At 43.4% G+C, this 27,619-nt stretch overlaps 1 protein-coding gene and 1 long non-coding RNA gene across 3 annotated transcripts in view; one reads left to right on the top strand and one right to left on the bottom strand.

Moving 5' to 3' along the window:
- Positions 1-8,330: 8,330 nt before the first annotated feature.
- On the bottom strand, positions 8,331-9,951 carry LOC132469377 (uncharacterized). Its single transcript, XR_009528425.1, has 3 exons — positions 9,805-9,951; positions 9,010-9,087; positions 8,331-8,882 (listed from the first exon to the last, which is right to left on the bottom strand). It is a non-coding gene; the product is annotated as an uncharacterized LOC132469377 (long non-coding RNA).
- Positions 9,952-18,507: 8,556 nt separating this feature from the next.
- The window catches only part of syde2 (synapse defective 1, Rho GTPase, homolog 2 (C. elegans)), a 99,310-nt gene continuing 90,198 nt past the window's right edge, over positions 18,508-27,619 (top strand). Inside the window, exons 1-2 of one of the 2 annotated variants that reach the window (XM_060066799.1) lie at positions 18,508-18,870; positions 18,934-20,994. In XM_060066799.1, the coding sequence (XP_059922782.1) occupies positions 18,750-18,870; positions 18,934-20,994 (2,182 nt within the window). In that variant the 5' untranslated portion in view covers positions 18,508-18,749. Of the gene's footprint in view, positions 20,995-27,619 lie in introns of both variants that reach the window. The other variant, XM_060066798.1, reaches the window with a different exon arrangement.

Here is a 27,619-nt window from a genome sequence, read left to right as displayed (position 1 = left end):
CGGATGTAGGAGGTGTTTGGCGGGGCCATATAGACTGTGGGCCCTCCTTGGAAGCCAATCGCCCCCCTCTCCAGGTCCAGCTGGCAGCCTGTACACCGCAGGAAGTCCAACCCTAGGATACAGGGGTCCTGCACAGCGGCTACCCACACTGGGTGGAGGACAGTCTTTCCCCCTACGCAGATGGACAACAACCCCTTCCCTTTCATGGGGGCCCTCTCCCCCGTGACTGTGCAGAGCTGCACAGTTGTAGGTTGGAGTACCGTCCAGGTCGGCAAAATGTCTGGCCTCACCAGGGTCACAGTAGACCCCGTATCGACTAAAGCCAAACAGGCCACCCCCTCAACAGTGACAGGAACATGACAAAAGTCCCCCGCCCAGGTCCGCCCCACCACGACAACAGGCTCCAGGACGTTGTCGTCTGCTTCTGGGGGGGGTGGAGCCCCGCCCCCCCGGCTGTGATGATGGGCTCCTCCAGACGACGACGGCGGGGGTAAGGGGGCAGGGCCTCGCGTCTCCCCAATTACGCGGACCCTGACCCGTTTCCCTGGGCTCTCACCGTTGTAGGGCACTCTCTGACAAGGTGGCCAGGCTGCCCGCAGCCCCAGCAGACCCTCTGCTCTCGACGAGACGGGGGGCGGCGGTCCGCCTGCATAGAGACAGCGCGGACGAGTTCAGTGAGCTCGTCCACCCAGGCTGGCTTCTGTGAGTCCTCACTCCTCTCCCTTGCCGATCTCACCATCGGCTGAGGAGCAGGATGATCGTCGATTGCTCCAGCCCACACCAGCTCCCTCTCTATGGCCATCTCCAAGGCCTCTTGCAAAGTCTGCGGGTGGGCTAGCTGGGTCTGGATGCGCAGTTCTGTAGGGGAAAGGGCCTGGAGAAACTGATCCCGAGCGAGTTCGCTCTGCACGGCTGGCGGCATGTGGGCGTATGCTCGCCGAGACAGGCTCTCGATATCGTTGGCCAGGGCCCGCAGCGTCTCCCCCGGCTTCCTGCGCCTATTGCAGAGTTCCGAGCGCATTAGCCCCGGCTTAACACATAGTCCAAAACGCCTCCTTAGTGCCCCCACTAGGGCAACATAGTCCCCCCTGTCCTCTGGGCTAAGCAGCAACAAACAAGACAATGCGTCGTCCGCCAGACACATCGCAAGCTGCAGCGCTTTGACCTTCACTGACCATCCGGCAGCATCGGCTAAAAGTTCAAATTGCGCGTGGAAAGCTTCCCAGTCAGCCTTACCGGTGTATCTAGGCGTCTTGATGGACACCGGGCTTGATGTGAGGAAGGCGCCGCCATGTCTGTCGCCGTGAAAATCATCTTTTCCAACGGCGGCTGGTTCCCGTTGGGCTCTACCCCTCACCAGAGACTCCGAAGCTACTCCACACGCCCCCTCGCTGTAGTCGTCCATCTCTATCTTCACCCGACAGTCCGCAGGGAGCATTATTGTTGTAGAGAAAAAAAAGTGACAACAAAAACAGGGCTAACGGCGATAGCAACTTCGGCTGACTCGCCGAGCACAGCAGGACCGAGAAAATAATAAAACAAAAAAAAATAATGATAATAGTTTCACTTCTGACACCAATGTAACGACCACCAATGTGACATAATCATGTCGAGTCATTAGTTGAAGGTAGTTTTAATGAACCAAAAACCAGGTCACTGAAACCCGTAACATTGTAACAACCTTGTAACAACATAGAAACCAACAGCTCAAAACCGGACCCAAACAAACCCCCGTTACCCCGGCAACACGGTCTCACTCGCGTGCAGGCCCCCACCCTCCTGTTCTTCCAAGGCCCTCCCCCAGCTGACCTAATGATTCGCCCCCCACGCTGATTGACAAGAAGAACATTACAATACATGCACATAGAACAACTGGCATAATGGACAACGAAATATAATGTAACACATAACACACAAACTATTTAACTGTCCCAGGGTCGCTACAATATCATTAAAAGCTACATAAAGTAACAGTTTAATAACACAAACGCAGGAAGCACGTGAGCTGCTAGTTTAGCGAAAGCAGCGTCCCTAACAACTTGACGTCGTTGAAACATGCGAGCGAGCCGATCAAATCCTAATAACTATAAAGCTAAAGATCAGACACAATCACTGACTGAAGATTATGCAAGTAAAAAGTATATTTCTCGCTAGAAATGTTATTAGAAACACGTTTAACGGTGAATCGGTCCTAAAATATTGCATTTCCCATTCAGATAATAAAGATTAATAAAGATCATACACATTCACTGACTGAAGATTATGTAAGGAAAATGTACATTTCTCGCTAGAAATGTCATTAGAAACGCGTTTAATGGTGTATCTGTCCTAAAATATTGCATTTCCCATTCAGATAATAAAGATTAATATAAGCTACGCCGTGTTCCGGAGCCGCGGGGGATTCTGGGAATTGGGGTTGTAGGTTGACAAATGGGGCTTTTGTTAACTTGTTTTGTTGTTAGGATTAAGTGGGGTTAATGGGTTCGGGATGTTATGTGGTTGTGTGTTGTTCTATTAACATTGTTCGTGTGTTCATTGTTGTCGACACCGTCACCGAGAGTGACGTGACCATCGTTTCGTGCAGCTGTTCCGTGTTGAAGTCTCGTTCAATAAAAACCAACTCTCGTTGTCGAGCGTGCCCCCCCCCCCCCCCTACAATCGTGTCTCCCCCCCCCCCTCAACAAACGTGTCGTCGTCCCCCCCCCCCCCCCCCCCCTCAACTAACGTGTTCCCCCCCGCCCCCTACAATCGTGTCGTCCCCCCCCCCATAGACATCATATAGAACAACAAACTCAGAGTAGGTCTAACCACCTCCCGAGCAGGTTAGACCCACGGCGTATGTTGCCGCAGCAACTAACTCTCGGTTGCGCTGAACCTGCTACCTGAAACGGAAAACCCAGAGTTTCCATTAACTCAGAGCGAACAAACTCGGGGTTGCCTCAAAACCAGCTACCTGAAACAGGCCTCAGCTCTTTCACATAAGTGACAAACACGCCTCACCCAAGTGTTTTTAATATTTTATTAATTATGCGTAAGGTGTGCTTAAGTGGCCTGAAAGGTGCCCATCAATAAAATGCTTTTTATTAATATAACATTATGGCTCCATCAAAAGCAAAGTCCACCTGCCATTTACAGTTATCATTTATACTATCCTAGACATCTTTAATCTTATTTCCTCCTCCCCCAGCGAAGCTCCGTATCGAGTAGGATTCACATAGGCGAAATGACGTAGCGTGTGACGTTCGAGGCTTCATCTCGGGCTGTTCCGCGATATGGGTTCAGGTACATTTTTACAAAAAGAAGACCCTACCCAGTTCCAAGATCACTTTTATGGCTATGTAATTAATCACACTCATTCTCAGTCATCATGCAGTTCTATTATTACAATTATTTGTAGGCTACTGTATTATAAGACAATCTATTTTGCCCGGGATGACTTAAAATCTTTGTCAAATGATTTGTTCTCTACCATGAGCTCGGGAGATATTTGTGAACGGCACACTCACACGTATCACTGAAATGACTTTAATTCTTAAACGTTTTGATGTTGTACGAAGCAAACATCAGGAAACTCTTTCTTTCATCATAATTTCATTCACCACTAGGTGTCCCTAGCGTACTCATTTGAAGCTTCGAGGTCGAACCACTTTGATGGTTCATCTGGCTGCGAGGCTTTGACGTTTCATGAGGCATCATCTCGGCACCACTAGTGTGAACAGCCCAGTTTTCCAGTGGTGTCAAAAGTACACACATTCGTTACTTAAGTAAAAGTATGGATACTGGATTTTAAAAAGACTCTGGTAAAAGAAAAAGTATCAACTTAACCGCTTTACTTAAGTAAAAGTAGAAAAGTACAGGCTCTAAAATCTACTTAAAGTAAAAAGTAACCGTAATATATATATATTTATTTTTGCATGATACATTTTTCAGTTATCTCCCAGGACAATCACAACCCTTTACTAACATACATGAACTGAATATTAAATAGCCTAACAAGCAAACCACAAAACACACAACAAACGCACACACACGCACACACACACACACAGAAGCTGTGTTCGAAATCGTTCCCTATCATGGATGTAGTGCACTAAATAGGGTGCACGCCATTTTGTAGGGTGTTCGATTTCTCAGTGGTCCACTATATAGGGCACTATATAGTGCACTATATAGTGGACTTAAAATAGTGTACATACGATGTTCCCTACATGTTACTCCCGTATACCACAATGCAATGAGGTCGTGTTTTTCCGGAGAAGAAGAAGCTGAATAACCGCGAAAACTAATACATTTAATGATGGAGTCTCCGGCTTTCGTTTAGAAATGTCAACAATTTATTTGGGATTTAACATAGAATATTTAACATTCAAAATTAATAAAAAAAATACATGAACAAGGAAATGTAACATTCAACATCAATACAACCTCTAGCTTTCCTCGTGAGTGCCTGGTTTGTTTACATGATGTGGGCGCATCTTTCTGCGTCACACAAATACCCGGCGCATTTACTGACGCTTAGAAATGTTCAGCGTAGTGTCCGAATTCTCGTTCCCGGCTATTCCCTATATAGTGCACTATTTTGGCATGTTTATATGCTAGTCAAGCTGTAGCAAGCATTTTAAATCGACCATTATTATAATATAATAATAATACAGAGCTTACCTCTATATGTTTTTTGAGATTAGACGGAGAGTTCTTGAAAGCTGAAAGTACATGGTTCTTTGGTTGGCAAAGTTTGCAGCGCATGCACCATGAGTCGTTTTTGCTTCCCACAATTTCAAACACCTCTTCAAGATAGGGCCAGGGATGTGGAAGCGTTTGATGTCCTCCTCTGTCTTCAGAGCCTTCAGCCATCTCGCAGTGACAGTTGCCAACAGTATATCTTTTTGACACTGACCTTTGCCGCGCTTTGCATATTTAAGTTAGCCTCTTGTTTTGCGTCATACGCAGAGAAGCCAATGAGTGTTATGGGTTTCTATGCTTCAGCCAATTACGCTCGAAATCAGTATATTTGGATGGCGCACATTTGAAACTTTTGAAACAAAACCGTAACCAAGAGTAACGAGAATGTTTTAAAAATGTAAGGAGTAGAAAGTACAGATAATTGTGTTCAAATGTAAGGAGTAAAAGTAAAAAGTTTACTCGAGTAAAAAAAATACTCGAGTAAAGTAAAGATACCTAAAATTTCTACTTAAGTACAGTAACGAAGTATTTGTACTTCGTTACTTGACACCTCTGAGTTTTACGGTACGGCCATACCAACCGCGTTAAGGCCCATTCACACCCTACGGTAAATACGGATACGGACAGTTTCGTCCGGTCCCGGAGGTGTTTCGTCCGTAAATGGGTCCGTCGCCTCTGAGCTTACGAATCCGGAGTGCTCCGGGAGAACCGGAGCAATGCCACCGGAAATCGAGGCGGCAGTATAGAGTCAAAAGTCAGACCATTCGCGAAAATAGATAGAGTAGTATAATATCTGATATGTATATTACAGAGCTATAGAGAGAGAGAGTTGCGACACGCTATGATCTCGCCGACAGGGTGGTCACGTGGTTGTCACGTGGTTCATGTAAGCCTCAATAGTTCCAAACACGCCGCGATTTCAATGTTATTCTATGGGACGACAGCAGAGATTTCAATATTAAATGGTAAATATGTATGAAAAAATCACATACAAGTATTTGTCTGACTGTTATTGCATTATTGCATATTTGTAAATGTCAGTTTTACATTCAGAGCGGTATCTATAAGTACTATTACTTAGATACGTTTTTAAGTTTTGGAGGGAAAGCTTCACGTTTGTGTTAGCATACTGGCCTAACCTTAACTTTTACCTTACATCTGTGTTGAAATCAAAGTATTCAAGATGTTCTACCATGATCATTTAAAGATATAAGCCACACAAAGTATCAAATATATTAAAGAATAACAACTCATTACGCTTGGATGAATGAAATTGTATTTTTTTTTATTAAACAATTAGTGTGACAAGAACAAGTGATTGCGATTGTGTGAACAGATTCAACAATGGACACAGCAGGGAACACTATATACTTAGGGCAAACCATTAACATATAACGTTGCAAATATACTATACTTTATGCCGTTACAATACTTAGAATAGCCCTGAGCAAATTCAAAATGGGTTTAGGAGGGAGGATCCTCGTTTGGTCATGAACTCTGACCTCTAACCTATTCTCAAAAGTCGGGGCATAAGTGGTTGAGGAACAGTTGTTACCCGCTCTGTGATCTTCAATGGTGTCATGGTTCATTGGTTACAACTAACATTTTATAGATAAATGGTCATACCATGGTTGGCTGTGCAGCATTTGGATGCCCCAATCGGTCCGAGAAGGGTTATCATTCACATGTACGGCTTCCCCAAGGACCAAGAGCGCAGGGAGAAATGGATGGCAATGGTCAGCCGTCAAAACGTATTGACAGTCAGCAACAGTCAAAAACGATGTAACGTAATGTTCAGATCACTTGCTAGCATTTCAAAGGGCATAATAATTCTAAGTGTAGAGAATTATGACTTTCCAATGATATTTGAAGTGCAATGGAAACTGATCTTACAAGCCTACCTACAGGTACACTTTGAAAATGACCGATTCAAAGCCACAAAAGTAGATAGGATGTTGAAGTTGAGGCCCGATGCAGGCCCAACAGTTTTCATCCATCGCCCTAAACCGAAGAGGAGGAAACCCCCTTCTGTGAGGGTGCCTCCGGCAGAGGTGGAAAGTAACGAATTACATTACTCGCGTTACTGTAATTGAGTAGCTTTTTTGTGTACTTGTACTTTTTTAACTACTTTTTAAAATGTGTAATTTTACTTTTACTTAAGTACATTTTCTTTGGAGTAATGTACTTCGGTACATTTTACAGCACAAGAGTAATGAATTATGGGATGTAAAAAACTGAACGTTGTGCCCCTGCGCGCCGGCAGCTCTAGAATTCTAGCCTAGAACCTAGTTCTTTTATAAAGAGTGTTGGCGCGTACGATCTGTCTCTCACTCAAACGATGATGACACTTTTTGCTGAATGTAGCACTCTGTAGTTTATGTAGCACTTTTTTAAATAAAAAGAAATGTGTTTTGGAAATGATTTTACCGTGAGTAGTCATTTTGCCATTTGGGGCTGCTCCCTTGCATGGGTGAGGCCAATTTCCACTGGAATCGGCACGGAAGCGGCACGGCAGCGAATCGCTCGCCGAAAATAATAGAAACCATTCAAGTGAACGTAGGCTATTCCACTGGATACGGCACCGGCACGGCACGGAACCGTCCCCAAACCGGCACTTCGTTTACGATACTTGTCTCTTCTATTTCTGAAAGTTGCCGGTTCGCTGCCGTGTCTCAGAACACGACTACAGCCAATCAGTTTGCCTTTGCGCATGAATATTCATGAGCTCACATCGATCCCTATGCAATTCACAGGGTATTTATATATTATACAGTCTATCTATGGTATGGTATCAATAGCTAATCAGTGGCAAAGAAGAAATGAAAGTCTGCGTCGATGCCTCGCAAGTCCAGTGTCGCGAGTGGACGTTGCCATGACATCTAGAAATCATAGGTCTACCGTATTTAATGGGTTATGTCATGTGTATGGTTGATTATAAGGTAGGCCTATGTATATATGTATATATTATAATGTATATTATGATATATATGGTTTCAATATATCTCGTGAATAATATTGTATGAATACTTATTATAATTATTCACGTCTTGAGCCATCTGTCGGAACGTGTCCGTGCCGCTTCCAGTGGGGATTGCAGTACGGAACACAGCCGCTTCGCTGCCGTGGCGCTTCCGTGCCGATTCCGGTGGAAATTGGCCTTGAGGCATAAATGCAATTTTGTTGTGTGCAGTGACTGAGCACTGTGTGCTGTGTCACAATGACAATGGGAATTTGCCAGGTGGGCTTTCGATTTCCCAGGTGGGCTTTTGCACATCACAGTAGAGGCAGAAAACACTGATTGTAAAAAAGTAACTTTTTACTTTTACTTAAAGTACATTTTAAATTATTTACTTTTTACTTTTACTTGAGTAGATTTTTTGACCGGTAAATTTACTCGTACTTGAGTACAATTTCAACAGAGTAACAGTACTTGTACTTGAGTAAAATATTTTAGTACTCTTTCCACCTCTGGCCTCCGGAACCAAGTGCAACGGACCACACATATTGCACCAAATTAAACTTCGGTATGATCCATGCAGCTAACAATATTCCCCATTTCATGTAATTCAAGGATAGACTACACTCCTAATGAGATTGCATAATTCATATTTGTACATTCAGTTTAAAAAACAACCAGAGGTCAGGGATTCTCTGAGGATTTGCACACAATGTAGATAATCGACACATTTCTACCCAATTAACAATTGCCGGTAGATCCATTTATAAATTGTATTGGTTTCTGATTGTGGCAGATGATTTAATTCACATTACAGAAATGTTTTGCTTTAATTCATTTTATTACATTGGAGATGACAGTCGTTGCAAATGCAAAGGCAAAATACATATAACAGAAACATTACCTTGTAATTATTACAGAGATTGAGGGAGAAATTGAGGTGGATTTCAAGAGCGTTGAAAAGGACATCACAGGAGACGGAGAGAGCAATCAAGAGGTTACATTGCCCGGGGCAGGTGATTCAGGGGCAGGTGATTCAGGGGCAGGTGATTCAGGGGCAGGTGATCCAGGGGCAGGTGATCCAGGGGCAGGTGATCCAGGGGCAGGTGATCCAGGGATGTGTGTGCTGAGGGCCAGTCAGTCAGGGGTCAACAGTGAAGGAATAACTTTGCCAGGGCCAGCTGCTCCAGGGACCAGACTGCCAGGGACTGATGGGGCGACTGTGGAGGACCTAATAAGGCAACTAGAAAAGGAAAAATTAACGAGAAGGAGAGCAGAGGGGGCTATTGCAAAACAAAAAAGATAATCAATTTGGCACTAAGAAAGAGTAACAATTCAGTCAACAAGAAGTTAAAACGAAAAAGCCATACAGGTTAAATTCACCGCCCATCATAATCAGCATTGTTGAATCGGCGGCATCTGTAGGGCTTCATGTGCTGAACATCACCCTTTCCAGGATATAATTAAACAAACAGTTATTTCTACTAGCTATCGCATCATAAAACCCGTCCTTAAATCAACCTAAATTATCCTAGTAATCCAACATAAATAACTAACTAAATAAAAGTTAGATTCACTAGTACTGAACTTTGTAATTGTTGGTGTAGATACCATCACATTGTGCAGTCGAGCTAACAAACTAGCAGGCAATCGGTCGTCTACCAAGATAAAAATATAATTACGCTGTCCATATACAAATAAATATCAATATATGCATCATAAAAGGTCCTGATACAATATAGACAGTTGACATTCAAAAGAGGTAGCTATTTAATCAATGTACCCCCGGAGATACCTTCACAGGTGGTGAAGTCGAGCTAACAAACTAGCAGGCAATCGGTCGTCTACCAAGATAAAAATATATATAATTACGCTGTGCATATACAAATAAATATCAATATATGCATCATCAAGGTCCTGATACAATATAGACAGTTGACAATTCAAAAGAGGTAGCTATTTAATCAATTTACCCCCGGAGATACCTTCACAGATGGTGAAATCGAGCTAACAAACTAGCCAGCAATCGGTCGTCTACCAAGATAAATATATATATAATTACGCTGTGCATTTACAAATAAAGATCAGTATATGCATCATAAAGGGCCTCTGATACAATATAGACAGTTGACAATTCAAAAGAGGTAGCTATTTAATCAATTTACCTCAGAAGTTACTCGGCGGCCAGCAATGGAAATGAACGGTCACCTACGCCGTAAAATGGTTGTTTGGAACTATTCGAGGCTCCATACCCCGGAAGTAGGCGCTACAACGGAGTCCAATGGAAGTGTCGCAACTCTCTCTCTCTATAGCTCTGGTATATTATATATATATATATTATTTTTATTTGACCGTGACGTTTTGTACTTATACTATACTATAATATAATACTATATACCTGACATTTCATTTTATTTTTGTTCCCCTGCTTTGGCAATGAGTTGTAACTGGTCAACATTTTGAGGAGATAATCTGCGGGTTGGTGAGGGGTGTCACATGCCACCACACACTTTTTGCACTTTTTATTGCCGATTTCGGATGAAGCAAAGCAAAATCATCTCTACAGATGTCATGTTTGCGATTGTCGATGCCGTTCATTTGTGAAACGACAGTCACTGCCCTCTAAAGGATTTATTGCATAACATCCATAACAACGCTGAAACCAGACGGAGGTATGAAGGGTAGCTCCGGGGGCAACGTTTGGGGCGACGGACGAACTTGCATGGACATGGACTCATCTAGCTGCGTTGGCGCATTGACGCGTTGGAAGCGTTGAACCATCACACAATGATCAAGCGTCAGGTTAGGCGCGTTACTCGCGTTATCCAACGTGATTAACGCGGTTGGTGTGGCCGTACCATTACCCTACATGCCCACTGCACCGTCAGTCAATGGACGTGGGAAGGCGTGGCTGACTGATGGGGGAGTAGTCTTTGCAGAGGCATCCGTCAGCCAATCAAATCGCTTCGCCGGGTTCTTCCCGCTTCTTCCTGCTTGTTGCGAGGCAAGATGACCCGCTTTCCCGCTTTCCAGTATCGTCAGAGCCCGAGTCGCGTCACAGTGCTTAAATTTGCATACGCTCCCAAAATACATGAGTGGAACAGCTCCCCTGCGTCTAGTGTTTTTAACAAAAGTATAGCTGCGAGTCGGTGTTTGATAACCTCTAAAGGTGCGGCCACACCAGACGTGTATCTCGCGTACCTCGCGTATAAAATCGCCATTTTTTCCATAGGGAACCATTGGTTTACGCGCGTATGAGACGCGTACACGCGTGTCACGCGTAAAAGCAACATTTTACGCGCGTATCGCGCGTATGAGGCGCGTATATTTACGCGCGTATATCGCGCTATTTCAAGAGTTCAAAAAATTGAACTTTTTACGCTCATACGCATGACGATTAGCCGTGTTGCCCAATCAGCGTTGAGCTTGACCCGACGTCACTGGCAGAGAGTAGTGAGCTTGGACAGAAGCATACGGCCGACATCTTTCTTTATTCTGTGTGGAAATAGTAACATAGTTACGCCATTAAATGCTTTTATGGAAACATTTCTAGCGAGAAATGTGCATTTTACTTTCATAATGTTCGCTCGGTGAATGTGAAGGATGTTTGGTTTGATAGTTATGACGAAGAGGGAACGCTCCGTTCACTTGCATGGACAGAGTCTCTGGTTACTAAGCAACCTCAACGTCTTGGCGGACTATATATCTGCTGATCAACACTACGAATGTGGGAAACACACCAGACACACCATGTGAAGTTATTTAACCCGATTATTGTTATTTATATCCGAGATTATTTAATCTAACCCGATCTAAACTCTATCACCCAAACACGGCGGCGTTTGGGTTTCCTACCTCGGACTCCAGCGCAGCCACGGCCGACAACTTTCTTTATTCTGGGTGGAAATAGTAACATAGTTACGCCATTAAATGCTTTTCTGGAAACATTTTTAGCGAGAAATGTGCATTTTACTTTCATAATGTTCGCTCGGTGAATGTGAAGGATGTTTGGTTTGATAGTTATGACGGAGAGGGAACGCTCCGTTCACTTGCATGGACAGAGTCTCTGGTTAAGCAACCTCAACGTCTTGGCGGACTATATATCTGCTGATCAACACTACGAATGCTGGAAACACACCAGACACACCATGTGAAGTTATTTAACCCGATTATTGTTATTTATATCCGAGATTATTTAATCTAACCCGATCTAAACTCTATCACCCAAACCCGGCGCCGTTTGGGTTTCCTACCTCGGACTCCAGCGCAGCCACGGCCGACAACTATCTTTATTCTGGGTGGAAATAGTAACATAGTTACGCCATTAAATGCGTTTATGGAAACATTTTTAGCGAGAAATGTGCATTTTACTTTCGTAATGTTCGCTCGGTGAATGTGAAGGATGTTTGGTTTGATAGTTATGACGAAGAGGGAACGCTCCGTTCACTTGCATGGACATGGACTCATCTAGGCGAGTGACGTAGGCGCGTATGGCGCGTATGCGACCATTTTTGACACAAAATGGTCAAGCAACATTTTACACGCGTATCTCGCGTAAAAATTACGCGAGATACGCGTCTGGTGTGGCCGCACCTTTACAAAACTCTGGCCCAGTTCCCGTGTAGCAATTAACAAGAACCTCGATCAACCAACAAATAACCATACGAAGACCCAATATGGCAAGCTGCATATCCAAGGCCAGCTCAGCTGCCGTGAATGTTGAGCTCGCCCGTGCTTTATCCTCCCGGATCCTCGGCCCTCCGATGCAGCAGCCAATCACGTCCGGGGACAGGCACATCAAAATTAACATAATGGTCAACAAATCGCATGCGGGGAAAACACATGATCATTAGCATGAGTATCGACAAACTGAGGATTTTACCCATGAGGGCGGGGCGTCAATCCGCAACCGTACAGCGATCTGATTGGATGACGGATCCGTCGCTGCCGAAAAGTTGAACATTTTTCAACTTTCTGACGGAGCCGAAGGCTCCAACGGAACGGACGGATCCACAATGCATTGCGCTTCCGTCCCCATTCAAAGTCAATGGGGATCAGTCAACGGACGGAGGTAGTGGGCACGAGGCCTTAGAACGTCGCAGCCCGTCTCGTCGCAAGGAGTTGCGAGTTGCAAGCCGTTGCAAAGTGAATCTTTGGTCTGAACTGGGCTTTAGACGCGGTGTTGGGAAAAACGGTCTGTCTAGTTACTGGACCAGATGAAATGAGACGGAGAGGTAATAAAGTCTATCGGCACGAGGACCTTGGATTTATTAAGTAAAGTGGCAACGGTTATACAGAGTCATAAAGCGTGAGAGATCGAATATGTCTAAGTCCCTAATCAGCGCTGATGGTTCGTCTGGAGCTTCGCCTCCGTGGAAGGTCTGCTTCAGAAGAAGGTGAAGAGTCCCTGTGTGATGCAGTCTTATGCTGTATCCTCCTCTCGATGAGGTGTGTGCGTTTGAGGTGTGTGCGGTTCTGTGTGTTTTGGCTCCCAGGCCCTGAGAGAGCTTCGTAACGGGGAGAGTTCCTCGTGTCTCCGGTGTGATAAATTAAAACGGGGAGTGCCCCCCTGAAATGTCTCGTGTGTGATAATTTAATGTGGCTCTCAGGCCCCTGGTGTGGGCAGAGGTATCTCTTGGTTCCTCCTAACGGGGAAGAGCTCTCAAAATGTCTCCTGTGTGATAAATTAATGTGGCTCTCCCGTTCTGGAGATGATACTGGTGCATTGTCTGAGTGTCCACCATCTGCCTGCCTGGGAGATGGGGCCTTCAGCTCCGGCCTTGACCTGACTATATATTATCATGTTTGTGTTGTTGGGTTAGAGCAAGAGTTGACTATATTATAATGTGTCCATGTGATGTGCTCATCAGGCTAGGGTAGGAGTTAGCTATATTTATAATGTACATGTGATGTACTCAGCAGGTTATTTTTCCCAACAGCGGCAGACGCACGTAATTACGCACGTAATTACGCACGTAAACGCAGTAACGCACCAACGCCCGGAGTTCAAAAAATGTAACTTTCAACGCTCCAACGTGTGATGCTTAGCCGCGATAGCCAATCAGCGGGGAGCTGGACCCGACGTCATGGGCAGAGAGTAGTGACGCTTGCACAGAAGCAGATTATTTAATCGAACCCGATCTAAGCTCTATCATGCACGGCGGCGTTTGAGTTTCCTACCTCGGACTCCTAAATCCAGCGCAGCCACAGGCGCGTTAGGCGCGTTGAACCATTTTTGTGACACACAATGATCTAGCATCAAGTTAGGCACGTTACACGCGTTATCCAACGCGAGTAACGCGTTTGGTGTGGCCGCAGCATTAGGCCCCGTTTACACAAAGGGAAAACGCAGATATCTCCATGCGGTTTGGCATCTCATTTACACGAAAACGCTGTTTTTATCACAGAAAACCATAATTTCTAAAAACTCTGGCCAAAGATTTCTGGCCGGAGATTTCTGAAAACGCTGGTTATGTGTTGTTGTGTCAACGGGTAGAAACAGGGTTTTAGGTTCTGAAGCGTCACATCATGCGCCAGGAAATGCTTAACGTCATATGAGCGTCCCATAGATATATATATTAATTAGATGCCTCGTCCGCGGGGCTGGCCAATGGAGTCGAATGTCACCACTGGCGGCCATCTTACCACAGTAAGCTGCTCACCTATAACATTGTGTTGGTAGTGATTCATGTACTTTTTAAATAACCATAACTTGCTCAATTTTCAACTGATTTTCAAACGGTTTGGTTTGTTATAAACGTCAGAGATGTAGGTATGACAGTACATACTTATGAATAATTGTTAGGTTCTAAGAAAAATAGAATAATGTTCTAAAACAGGTACAAGATTTCCCTTTACAAATATACATCAAGAAAGGCTGCATGTTGAAATCCCCACCCTGTACAGAGATGTATTTATGTAATTATATATAACCATGTGTTTTCATATGAAATGAACATTAAACAGAACAGATAGGTGCAATAAATAAACACATGCACAAGGTTTTCATGTTATTTATGTTAAATCAATACATGGTCTACTAAAACTCAAAAAAAGTTTGTAAGAAACCAAAACGTTTATAAATCCGTCAAGATTTCAGCGAGATAAGAGTAGTAGCGTTTGTGCAGATCACTGATTTACGTCCGCTACAACAGATTAGACCAGAAAGCTTAACTGTGGTAAGATGGCGACCTATGGTGACGTTCTAGACGCCGCCGTAGGGCATCTAGTTAATATATATATCTATGTGAGCGCCCTATATTTGCAGTTTGTTTGTTACAGTGGGGTTTTCCACAAAGCCGGTTTTATCACATAACCGGGTAAGTTAACCCAGGGTTTGCGGTAACTATGGTTTTCCGTTCCAAAAGGATCACGATATGTTAGTTGCTATAGAAACATATGCTCTGAATCAAACCTGGTCGGAGCAGGTTTTGCGCAGGTTAAGTTTGAAACATAACCCGGTTTTGGGTATTTAAACCTGCGTTCACCGCAGATTTCATGTGTTCACAATGGCATGCCCTTTTGATGAGAGAACTGCTGATATCGGAGCGCAAATTATACGTGCAATCCACCGAGAGCGATTGATAAGACCACGGCTCGACATCTTGGCATATCGGATGACTTTTTGCTGGAGTGGAGAGACTTAGATTCTCGCGCAAATCTTTAATATATTTAAATAGCCTCACATAGCCAACACTACCAATCGAGGACCTGGCCTCATTTCTCTCCAGACTATTTGCGTAGCCCTCCAGTTTTTGCAAATGGTAGTTTTATCTAGGCTATAATGTTGGAGATGCTGAGCACATCTCAGTCCTTTCAGATGACCCATCCAAGATTTGTATCGGCCTCCTATCATACAAAGAGCAATATTGTCTGAGTACTATGCCGAGAGGCACTTACAACATAAATAGTCCTAACGGACTTGCATCCACTGGAGAATGTTCGATCGTAGCCGTCATTACAAGCACTAATCCATCTTGATTTGTGAAGTTGATGAATTGTTCCTTTTAGGTTTTCTACCCAGTTACCAAAAAAAGAAACATTTGGAACATATGCGCTGTGGCATGCTCACGGTTTGCATGTGTTACTTCGAAGGCAAACAAAATCTAAAATACAAGAAAACACAAAAACCTACATTCAACCAGTGGGGTACCCTCACATGGCCCCTGACTCTCTGCGGAGGTAGTACCTCCAGGTACCCCCTCCATGCCAGGGCGCCCTGAATTTATGTTTATTAACAGCTCCTCCACCGGGGTCAAGACAATTTGAGGGCCAGATCCAGTCTGCCGACGGTCGGCCTTTTCACGATTGGCTTAAATTTATACCAATACGATGGTGGGAAAAGCTTACCAGTTTGTATGTTTTTTATACTTCATTTTTATACTTGATCCGCTGACTCAGTGTTTGTTAAACCTCCGTTCGTGGAACACCCCTCAGGAAGACGCTTGTTATTCGTTGTTGTTGATTCTGAGGATTCTGATTGGCTTGCCTGGCTTTATCCTTCTCCCTACACTGCCGCCCATAGGTTTGGCATAGTTATAATGTTGCTTGACGGCGTATTTATGCGTTCTGATGTGAACGACAACTTTTTTGTAAACGATGTTGTGTGCACAATGTTATTTCTGAAAACGGAGGGGGGGGAAATATTTGTTTCTATAAATACCCTGCTACGTATAAACGTGGCCTTAGAGTCATAAGGCTCTTATTCTGTCAGGAGGAGGGACACATATCAAAAATCGAATAATAAAAAGTGTGGATTGGCACACAATGGCGCCACACATATATGTTAAGCCAGTTGCCACTCATATCCCACAAACGTATATGTTTGGATCAGTTTACATCGCGGCATTCCGGTTTTTAACTTCAAAATACCCTTGAAGAAAATGTATGACCACCAAAGTTAATAGGCCTACAAGGTAGCAGGTAGGCCTATCTTTATTATCCCCGAGGGGCAATTTGATGCACAGCCAGCAGTAAAAAAAAGAAACTGCAAACACATAACGGATAAGACAACAAATAACACAAAACAGAACACACTCGTTACATGTGATCGTTGACTGATGGCAGCAGGCATAAATGATTTTTTCAACTGGTTAGTTCGGCAAAGTGGCAGCTTGTTTCTGCGCCCTGATGGCAGCTAGAAGAATCAAAGTACAGGGGGTGGGTTGCATCAGCCATGATCGAGCGAGCCTTCCTAAATGACCTGACCTTATATCGGTCATTTGAGTGCTAGCAATCTTGCTGCACACTTTCATGATCGCCTGCAGCCAATTTTTCTGTTTCACAGAAAGTGACCCGTGCCAGCAAATAAAACAAAAGGTGAGAAGCGATTCAATAAAACAAGAATTAAACATTTTCATGAAACATTATTTTATGAAATCAGCAATCAGTACTTAAATAACAGCTTTTGGTCACAAAGACACTGCTATTACAATAGATGACCAAATCATAAACATTTCAGTTTGATGTTTCTGAAACACGTCTCTCATTCCTTTCACTCAAAATGCATTCCAGAGAACCAAGAGACTCTTGAGTGATTGCGTCTTAAAATATTTGTTGTTTTTCTTTTCCTCATAATTGTAACAAGACAAGCTGATATTTGCGCTAAAAGACTGTGATAAGGTACTTAAGGTTTAAGTAAACAATGAAAATATTTTGCTTATATGGAAAGTCTAATGAATAAGGGGACTTAATATTAAAGTATCTGTGTCCATGTCCATGTAACACTGTGCTATAATTTGCCATTCAGTAAATGTCAATGGACGTTGATGTACTTGTTTTTGTTGTGGACCGAGCTAATAACAAAACACCATAGAGTCGTCATCCCCCCCCCACGCAAACACACACAAAACACTTCAGTGGGCTCAACCCCGATGAGAGCGTGGAGCTTGCAGGCCTTGACCTGTAAAGAGCTGCCCAGACACAGGTCTAGTCGTCAGGCAAAGAGGTGGATGGCAGAGACAGACCCCAGTCTGAGCTCTTCCACAGCAACAGCAGATGCTAATCATGTTTTGGTGAAGAAGAGGAGGGAGGAGGAAAATGGCCCAGATAATTATGTGCACTCACTCACAGGGAGACATTGTACCTAGCTGAGGCTCTCTCCTTTTAGTTCCTTTTCAGGAAGGTTGGAGAGTGGACCTTATCTGAAGTAAAAACAAAAAAACATTCAGCTGAGGTTTGTTTATGAGAGAGAGAGAGAGAGAGAGAGAGAGAGAGAGAGAGAGAGAGAGAGAGAGAGAGAGAGAGAGAGAGAGAGAGAGAGAGAGAGAGAGAGAGAGAGAGAGAGAGAGAGAGAGAGAGAGAGCCCGCCCAGGTGCCCACCCCACATCCACCGATGGGGATTTTCAACAACTATTATTCCCCCTCATGCATTCCTAAAATAACAACAGCAAACAAATGTTTGCAGGTTCAAGTGAAGTAATTTTCAGACGTGTCTGGGCTGTCTCCCAGAATAGGCTGTGGGGTTGGGGGACGGGTTGGGGGTCAGAGAGGAGAGCATCGATCAACATACACTGAATCCCTGTTTCATTGACGTTGTTGAACGGTAAATGTGTCTATCATCCGTACATGGCCTTAAAACCCGGCTTGCACCTGCTTTATAAGGTCTACAGAGAAGACAAATGTATTATTTGGATTACTAAAGGTATTATTTTCTTTAAAAAAAAATCAACCTTGTTCTTCCCAACATACAGTCCTTAAATGGCATCACCTTTAAGGACGAATCCCTTATAACAACCAGGCACGCCCCAAGAGTCTTCTATCTGGTCTGTGAGGGGTTACGTTCAGTGTCGCCTGTAAATATTATACATATTTTAAGCTTTAAGCATGGCCAGGTCGAGAGAGGCGCTAGGATTACTAAAGAGCGCGTGTTGCGTATGCACGTAGTTTGTGAGTAAGTGAGTGAGAGAGTAATGTGAGGATGCCAAAGAGAAGCGGTGGTGGTGCAGTTGAGTAGAGAGGGAGGAGAGCCAAAGCGCAAGTCGACAGGCGTGACAGCGGACTATGGAGCAGATCCCGTTTGAGCCCAGCGAGTTCGAGCGAGAGGCAGCTTATCCCTTTCCCTTTTGCAACTAGTGTGCTGAAAACTGTAGGAATTACTGGCTGAAAAGGAATGGCTGATCCTCTGCGGAGGACTATACTTGCGAAACTTCGGGGAAAGAAATTGAAGAAAGGAGCGTCAGCCGGTGGTGGATACGGTTGTTCGGCTGCTACTGCAAAGAAGGACGGGGAAGGTAAAGACATAGTACTTCTGCAACAGCAAAACAGTGTGACTGACTCGATATTCTTTATTACAGAGCTGGACTGTGGACCGGCGACTGAAAGAATGAGTACTTACGAGAATTTTGACAACGGGGCGTTAGTAGAAGTCGGGGGGTTTCTTTTCCGGAAGTCGAAACGTGTGGTCTTTGCAAGTGCTTGTCCCCGCTACGAGGTTTCTAGTCGTCGCATGAACCCCAGTAGCGAGGAGAGAGAGCCGACCAGCAGCAGGTGTAGATATCGGGTTAATGAGGAGCTCCTGGGGGTCCCAGTTCAAAGAGGTGTGCAGTTTTGGGACTATGGTAAGGATACGATCCTTCAGGAGCCATATTCTTTAGGCAAAGCGGGGCTGCCCAGTGGGGAACGCGTCGCAGGTCTGCACACACCGGGAAAACACTTTCCGCGGAAGTACAGCGTAGGCGATTCAATTGGTTTTGGGGAAAACCACAACCATCACGTCTCCCATACACAATTAGACTCAAATAGTACAGAAGTTGTCGATGCCGCCCGCATCTCTGACCTCGATACAGACAGCGTATGTTTGAATGACAAAGAAGCAAGAGTTCACAGATATGGAAGCAGCGATCGTTCTTTAGGAATGCAGCACATGGCGGAGAGTGTTGTGGCTGTAAACCAGCGTCGACATAACGCCGATTCTAATTATGACCATAACCGACCTATAAATACAAAATCTGCAACGTGCACCACACTCATAAATCCAACTTGTGACCCAAGCTATTGCCTCACAGGAAGTAATACCGAGGAGACCATTTTAATCAGAAACATTGAGAGCTATGAAAGCTCAGAGTTCTCTGGCAAAATCAGGTTGATCAACCTTCAGAGCCCAACCTATTTCCCTCCGGAATCAGAAATAAACATGTCTTCGCTGTGTGCAACAGAAGGGTCCCCCATTCGCCACTCTTTGGACAGTGAAGACGAGGACTACTACGATAACGAAATACTGCCCTTTTACGAAAGTGTGAGAAATGGTGCAAATGAGATGACACGTGGGAAGAACCATGAAGTGGTCCAGAGCAGGAAGGATAGAGGCCAGGGGTTGAGGGAGATCAGCATCCTAGAGACCGACCGGCTCCGGAGCCAGCTGAAAGAGGCCTATTACCTCCTCATCAATGCCATGCATGATATCAACCTGGACGTGCAGCAGCAGCATAGTGATGGTAAGAAGCAGCAGACGTACTCCTCTAGCAGCAGCCCCTCCAGGGACAGCCTGTGCTCCAGGCTCTCGGTAAAGAATATGGACAGCGACTCCTGGTCGTCGGGGGGGGACCAAAGCCCCCAGCGGTTGTCGGACTCCAACCCCAACCTGCTCTGCGTCAGCGGGACGCCTGGGTCCTGGTGCAGGGGCAGTAGCCCCCTAGACAGCATCAGCCCCCTGGACAGCAGCAGCCTGGGGAACCTCCTCTCCATCACCAGCTCCTCGGGACCGCCCATACCACGCTCGGCTAGCGACGGCGCTATCAGCTATCACCACTGTAGAAGAGGGCCTGTGGCCATGTGTGAGGGCGCAGCCGACAGCGGGAGTCCTGATGTGTGTGAGGACTTGGCTGTGGTGGAGCCTACGGGGCTAGAGGTTCAGAAGGAGGGAAGAGGAGGCCACCAGGCTGCTAACCAAGAGGCCACCAGCAGCAATGAGCAGCCTCAGGACGGTGTGGGCAATTCATGCCGGATGCTGTACGCGAGCGGGGGCTCCTTCGCCAGTCTCACAGGGTCATCCGACAACAACAACGCAGACACCCCCCTGCCTGATGCCCCCAAGGATCCCACGGGTGCACAGACTCTGGCTGCCCCCACCTGCACCTTGGCTAGACAGGGTCACCACCATGGAGTCACGGTGAACAAGATGCAGGAATGGATGCATAAGGGCCGCCTGCTGTCGTCGGAGATGAAGCAGCGCATCGAGGGTTCGTCATCATCCTCCTCGTCTACCTCCTCCTCCAGCCCGCCAGCGGGGCACAAGGCATGGGAGCAGGAGGCCATTCTTGGGGCCCAAAGGGTGAAACCGCTGGGTCACGGCGGGGATAAGCCGGTTCCCAAGTCCCCCCGGCAGTCCACTGCGTCGTCGCCACAGCAACATCCAGGTAGGAGGGCTCCCTCATGCGGGCCCCGAAACCCCGGGGATTCATTTCATACAAAGCACCCCCTCCTCTTCGTCTGATCACTCCTTCATCCTCCTTCATACATAGCCCAAATCATCTGGTGGATGACCCCCCCCCCCCTTCACTCTCTTCTTCACCCCCCCCCCCCCCCCCCCCCGGTCTCCTCTCTCTTGGATGGTTAGCAAAGCGATTGCGTCTCTCAACGTTATCTTGCTTTGTTTGTCTGAATTTCTAACAAGGCGGTGGGCTCTTTCTTTTCCTCCTCTTCCTCCTCTTCTAAACTTATTTAGGTCGATTTTTGGGTTAACTCTGAAATGATAAGAACTTAGGGTATAGTATCAGTCACAATCCTTATACAATAACGACTAACTCCCGCCCTCTAGATAATAATGGTGGTGGGTTTGATATTTTTAATGATTGTTGATTATGCATTGCTCTTTTTTTAAGTGAGAATCAAATTAACAAAAGCAGCTGTATCATGAAAAGCATTATCCATGTTGTGGCTTAATTATATACAATATATAACCTATTAGGGATGGGTCAGAATATTCGATTATTTCGATTATTCGTTCCCGAGGGTCAAAATCGATTTTTAACATTTGGACCGTTAACATTTTTTCCCATTCAAATATAAAGTTTTTCACAAGCCATAACTTTGTTTCCCTGGTAACGCCTGAAAGTTCGACTAATACCTGGAACAATCATTACCTTCCCGTAATGTTCTTATGCAACAGAAACGTTGTTCCCTCCTCCACCTATATTTTCTGTCAGTGAGGTTAATAAAATTAACTAAATGTAAGCATGGAGACATCTGGAAATATGCCATGAATTTTCTTGCCATGAATAGACGCTAACCTCTAAACAAATATATTTTTTAATATACTAGTCTGTAAATGGATGTGTGTGCGTGTGTGTGCAATTAGTTGGCAGGAATGCGTAAATGGGACAGGCCAGAGGACAGTGGTTGTTGACTGTCAGCATGCTAGGCAGCTAGAATAGGAGCTAGAATGGGATCTGGAAAGGTTGGCATCACAAGGCCTCTGCAGCCAGTCGGCTGGTGTGTGGATCGGGCCAGAAACTCACTCACTCACTCACTCACTCACTCACTCACTCTCACTCTCTCTCTCTCTCTCTCTCTCTCTCTCTCTCTCTCTCTCTCTCTCTCTCTCTCTCTCTCTCTCTCTCTCATATATATTTTGGAAATATTAAAAACCTTATTATTATTTAGGGTCATTTAATCGTACTGTATCATATCCAAGCATAAATATATATTAGTGCTGTGAAGCGATTAAAATATTTAATGCGATTAATCGCATTAATGTCATAGTTAACTCACGATTAATCGCAAGCGATCGCTATTAATCACTTTTATTTTTCTATGCTCAATATCCCTTGATTTCTTTGTCCCATTAATTTTTCTCATTTTAATGCTCTTATCAACATGGAGAAGTGCATCGGCTTGCCTTGTGCTAATGTTTTTTTATTGATAACAACATTGGCATATACTGATCAAAACAGGACGATACAAAAAAAAAGCCTATAGTGCAATTAAACGATGAACATACAAACATACTGCCTTTGACATAGAAGTCTGCTTCTTTGTTTTAAAAAAAAAAAAGAATTGTGTTAATCGCGCGATAAAACAATGAACGCCGTTAAAATAGATTTGCGCTGTTAATAATGCGTTTAACTGACTGCACTAATATATATATATATATATATATATATATATATATAATATATTTGTTGTTATAAGTAGACACGGCGTGCAAAATAACACAAAAAAATATTAAAAGACTACAAAAACTTGAAATACATAATTTTAGCAGATTTATTTGTAAGTAGAACTTTAACAAGTTCTAATTATTTTATTCTTTCATTGAAGAGCAAAAACATTAAATTGTAGTTAATTATGGGCTCAAAAGTTTGGTCCAGGGTTCTAGAAGTCATCCGTGCACATGTGATGGAGGAATGCACAGTATGTCGGGGGCGTGGTGGTCTCAATAGCCCTGCAGTAAGCAGTGTGCTAGAGTGATTGAGGAATAGCAGCATAGATATTCAAGTTTACTTGCATGAAATCTGGTTGTGTTAGTCAAGATTATGATAAAATATATTTTCCCCAACTATATTCAAGTCCCCTGTAAGAGCCAACCTACATTTTTGTCATTTTTTGTTTATTCCCATACATTCCCGTTAATTCCCATAAATTCCCGTTAATTCCCTTGGAAAGTTTCAAACTTTGAAAATTCGGGTCCAGGGGCTCAGAAAGAGGTTCATGATTTAGCCTGTCAGAACAAGCTAGTGCTTGTTCTGTGTAGAGTGTATTTGTGTTTTGTGCAGTATACGTGGGCATGCAAATCCAAATGTTTCTCAAAATATGTATATTTTAATGAAAGGCCATCATTGCTTTTGGTGACTATGTTCCCCAGATTTGGAAATGCTACCTTCAAATCAATGCATCACAGAGAAGTAGTCAAATATCTTAACAGAATGTGACATGACATGACATTCCTTTTTACGTAAGGTCCAGCTTATTATGTACCCACATTATCTTAAAATAAGAGATTCTCCAAACCTTTTAATGTGAGGGAAATTACAAGCAATTCCCTCAACATTATTTTTTGAATGTGTTAAACTTTAACCTGCTTTTCCCCTGGGACCTAAATAAGGCTTGGAAGTGTACTGTAGTGGAATGATGTGGGAGAACGGCTGTAAATCTAAAGCTGTGGTCTGGAATGCTGTACTTGTTGTAGCATGCTTCCTCTTCCAGTTATGAAAGACCCCTCAGAGAAGATGGCATGTTGACAACAATTTTGTGTGAATCATCCTCTTGCCAACTACATGTTACCAGAACTCAGAGCTCTGATGTGATTAAATATTTCAAAGCAGTCAGAGAAACCAAAATTCTCATAATTTTGCCAGGATTAATGGCTAGCTCAACAAACTTCCTGCTCATAAGCCCCACTCGAGCATGATCATCTATAATTAACGGGCATATTCCCTATAGTATAGGGTTTCCAGCCCAGTCCTGGGTAAAGGTAAAAGCTCATATGATCTTCATGACAACCTATTTAATGAGGTAATGTCTAACGACTACAATGGCTATATTGTGTTGCGTATTAAATTCAGCATTGCATTAAATCACAAGAACTGCAGTGAAAGTTGTTTTATACACTATTTTATAAACTATTTTATTGACAAACGCAGCCTCCACAAAGGGAGTCAAATCAATTCAACAAATTCAAGGGTAAAGTCTCCATTCTTTTGTGGAAAGAGGAACACCAAGGGTTTAAGGGATTGCTGCATGGTTGAAGTCTTAATGAAGTCGCCTTGTCAAACACGGGTAAAGCAACCCTTAAGCTAAGAGGGTTTGTTTAATAATAATTATAATTCATTATATTTAATTATTACACAGCTCTTCTCAATGCTGTGGAACGCTCCGTTCACTTGCATGGGCCCTTCACAAATTCAACTTCAGGGTCTTCGGTTGCTAAGCGTCGTTGGTAGATTATATCTCTGCAGATCAACACTACGAATGCTGGTGACAAATAAATTGTAGAAAGACACAGCATGTGAAGTAAGTCTTTCATTTTGGCAAGTATCCGTGTAATAAGCGGGATTATGTATAGAACGTCAACGGTCATTATCGAAAATAAGCCCCTTGAGGGCGAAGCAAGACATGCGCGTCGGTGTCCTGTTCGCTCTGTCTCGACTGTCTGGGCTTATTTTCCCGATAATGACCGGCGTTCTACACATAATCCCTTGCATAGAGATTTTCAACGACCCAAAGACTCTTGCAGTGAAGGGGGGGACCTAACTCAACACTTTCAGGACAAATTAACCTCGATAGATCTCTCTCTCTCTTTCTCCCTATTCTACTTGGTATACAATGATCTAAGTTGAAACATTTGGTATTGCTTTTGTAAATTCCTTCTTTGTAATTGTTATCCTATTCTCTTGTACGATGTTGTTTAACATTTTCATTAAATTACACATTTTTGAACGAATGAATAGATTATGGTAAACATTATTTGATGTCAATCAGAATGGTTGGTTGAGGTCTGACTTCAACCAGCGAGCCCATGGTCATGAGTCATTAGCAGTGTTTGTAAGAACGGCGTTAGGTAACGCTGTTATTTTTTCAGTAACGGGATCTAACTAATTACTGTTTCCGTCGTTACAACGCCATTACCGTTCCTGTACGTTAAATGCGGTGCGATACTATGAATTGATTGAATAAACTGCGTAATCCGAACGCACCCCTGGCTCCAAACACAAACTGCTAGTGAGGAAACAGGTTAACAACGAGATAAGCGATTATGATTGGCTATGGCAGAGTCATGTTTCATGGTAGCCAATCGGAGCAAGTGTTTTTACACACAAGCTAGGACACACACACACCACACACACACGCACACGCACACCAAACTGATTCGATGAAGCAGCAGAATTGGCGAGTCCGAAGCAATCCAATGAAAAGTTGGGCTTTTCTGATGTATTCAGCAGATGTTCCACAGCCTTTGCAAAAAGGCTGCAAAGAAAAATCATTTGGAAGTTGGAAAAAAAATCAGGGCCTTGATTGGGGAGTTCAACCATTTAACACATTAAGGACAAGTGAAAACTGCTCAGAAAAATTCAAATTCTTTGACATATAGCAACTTCTTTTTACATTAATGCAAAAAGTTACTTTCCCTGGTAACTAGTTACTTTTATTATAGATAATTAAGTGACTAACTCAGTTACTTTTTGGAACAAGTAGTGAGTAACTATAACTAATTACTTTTTTAAAGTAACGTTCCCAACACTGGTCATGAGTCTGACCATAACACTACACTAAATGCCATGGACATGTAGACTGCAAAGGGCAGATTAGAGTATATTTGAGAAATAGAAGTCTTCAGTTCGTGGAAGTATGGTGAGCTTGGTCGGTATGGAAATATGACATTGGTATGCCTCAAAAACTGCTTTACCAGAAGTTAACAATCACCAACCATGTTTCTAAAGCATACTGTTTCAAAACCCACTTTCTAAACGGACACTTGCGAAATTATTTAAAGGCCCAGTCTGCATTGGAGAGAGGCCGCAGATCAGAAAGTGTGGGTGTTTGGTCAAGTTGTAGCCATTGCATTTAGTCTGAATGATCTGACCATATTGGTCAGACTTTGAAAGTTCATTATGACGAATGGTGCATGTCAGGGACGCAGGAAGTCAGTCCGAGGGGGGGGGTGCTGAGAGAGTCTATATCAGGGATGGGCAACTTTCATGATAAAGAGGGCCACATTTTTCATCATAACCATCAGAGGGCCACATGACTGCACACTTTAACTAAACGTGAGCTGAGAGAAGCTACACAATTTTTAATTTGGTAGATACGATTCCTGTATTCTGGTGCATTTTGGGGATGGCCACTACCTAAAAAATCTTCCAGAATCATAACCTATGTACGGTATGTTAATTGAACCAAAATACATTCATTTCATGTTTTCCATGCCCAAACAGCCACATGAATGGTTGGTATTTTTAACAGTGCAAAGGGCTCACATACATCATCATTCAATGTTGCCACAAAACTGAAGAACAGTGGCCCAACATTAAGTGCAACAACTCAATGAACTCAAACCCTAGAAGCATGATATTCATAGCAGTTGTAGTAGTTGTAGTGGCGACTTAAGTGGATATCTTTAATGACTGATATCGTTTCTAAGCAAACTAGACGCATGGGTTTGCCTTTTGAATTCTATGAATTCTTCTGATCTTTTTTGACCGAGTTTTCTGTTACTCGATCAATTATTATTATTATTATTATTATTTATTTTTTTTAATTTTTAATAATATATTTTTTGTAATTTTTTGTAATTTTTTTAATTATTATTTTTTTTAATCATGTGCGGGCCTGACTGAGTGAGGATGCAGGCCGTATGCGGCCCGCGGGCCGCCAGTTGCCCATCCCTGGTCTATATAATGACGTCATAATAAATGCTGCGCAACATCCATTGTTTACCCATCCCTCAAGATGAATCCATTGTTTTCCCTTACTCATTTAACGAGTACTATAAGCCTGCCAATTTTCATAACTTTTGACTTATCGTTTTTGTATTTAAATTAAAAATAATAATAATACTTACGATTCCAATAGGGTTCCTAAGGTTTTGTAGGACTAATAATAATAATAATAATAATAATAATAATAATAATAATAATAATAAAAAACACTAACAATTACAATAGGTTGTCTCGCACTTTGTGCTTGGCCCCCTAATTAAAGCTGCAAGCAGCATTTTACGGGGGCCAAGCCTAAAGCACACCAACAAGACACTGATGGACCATTAAGTCCCTATAGAGACCATGAAGACCCTAATAGACGAAGAAGAAGAATATGTTTATTGCCATTTGCACAGGTACAAGACGGTACAGGTACATTGGGATTCTTGTGCAAATCTACCTGAGTCTGCTTCTTCAATTAAAAAAATTATGTATGTATGTATGTATGTATGTATATATATATATATATATATATATATATATATATATATATATATATATATATGATAGCATTATGACAAGAAAAAGTATAGTAGTAGAAAAGTATAAAGTGGGCTGAGATGCT

Source organism: Gadus macrocephalus, chromosome 12 (genome assembly GCF_031168955.1).
Source record: "Gadus macrocephalus chromosome 12, ASM3116895v1".
Lineage (NCBI taxonomy): Eukaryota > Metazoa > Chordata > Actinopteri > Gadiformes > Gadidae > Gadus > Gadus macrocephalus.
Note: the sequence above shows the minus strand (reverse complement) of the source record. Positions and strands in the feature narration are given on the sequence as shown.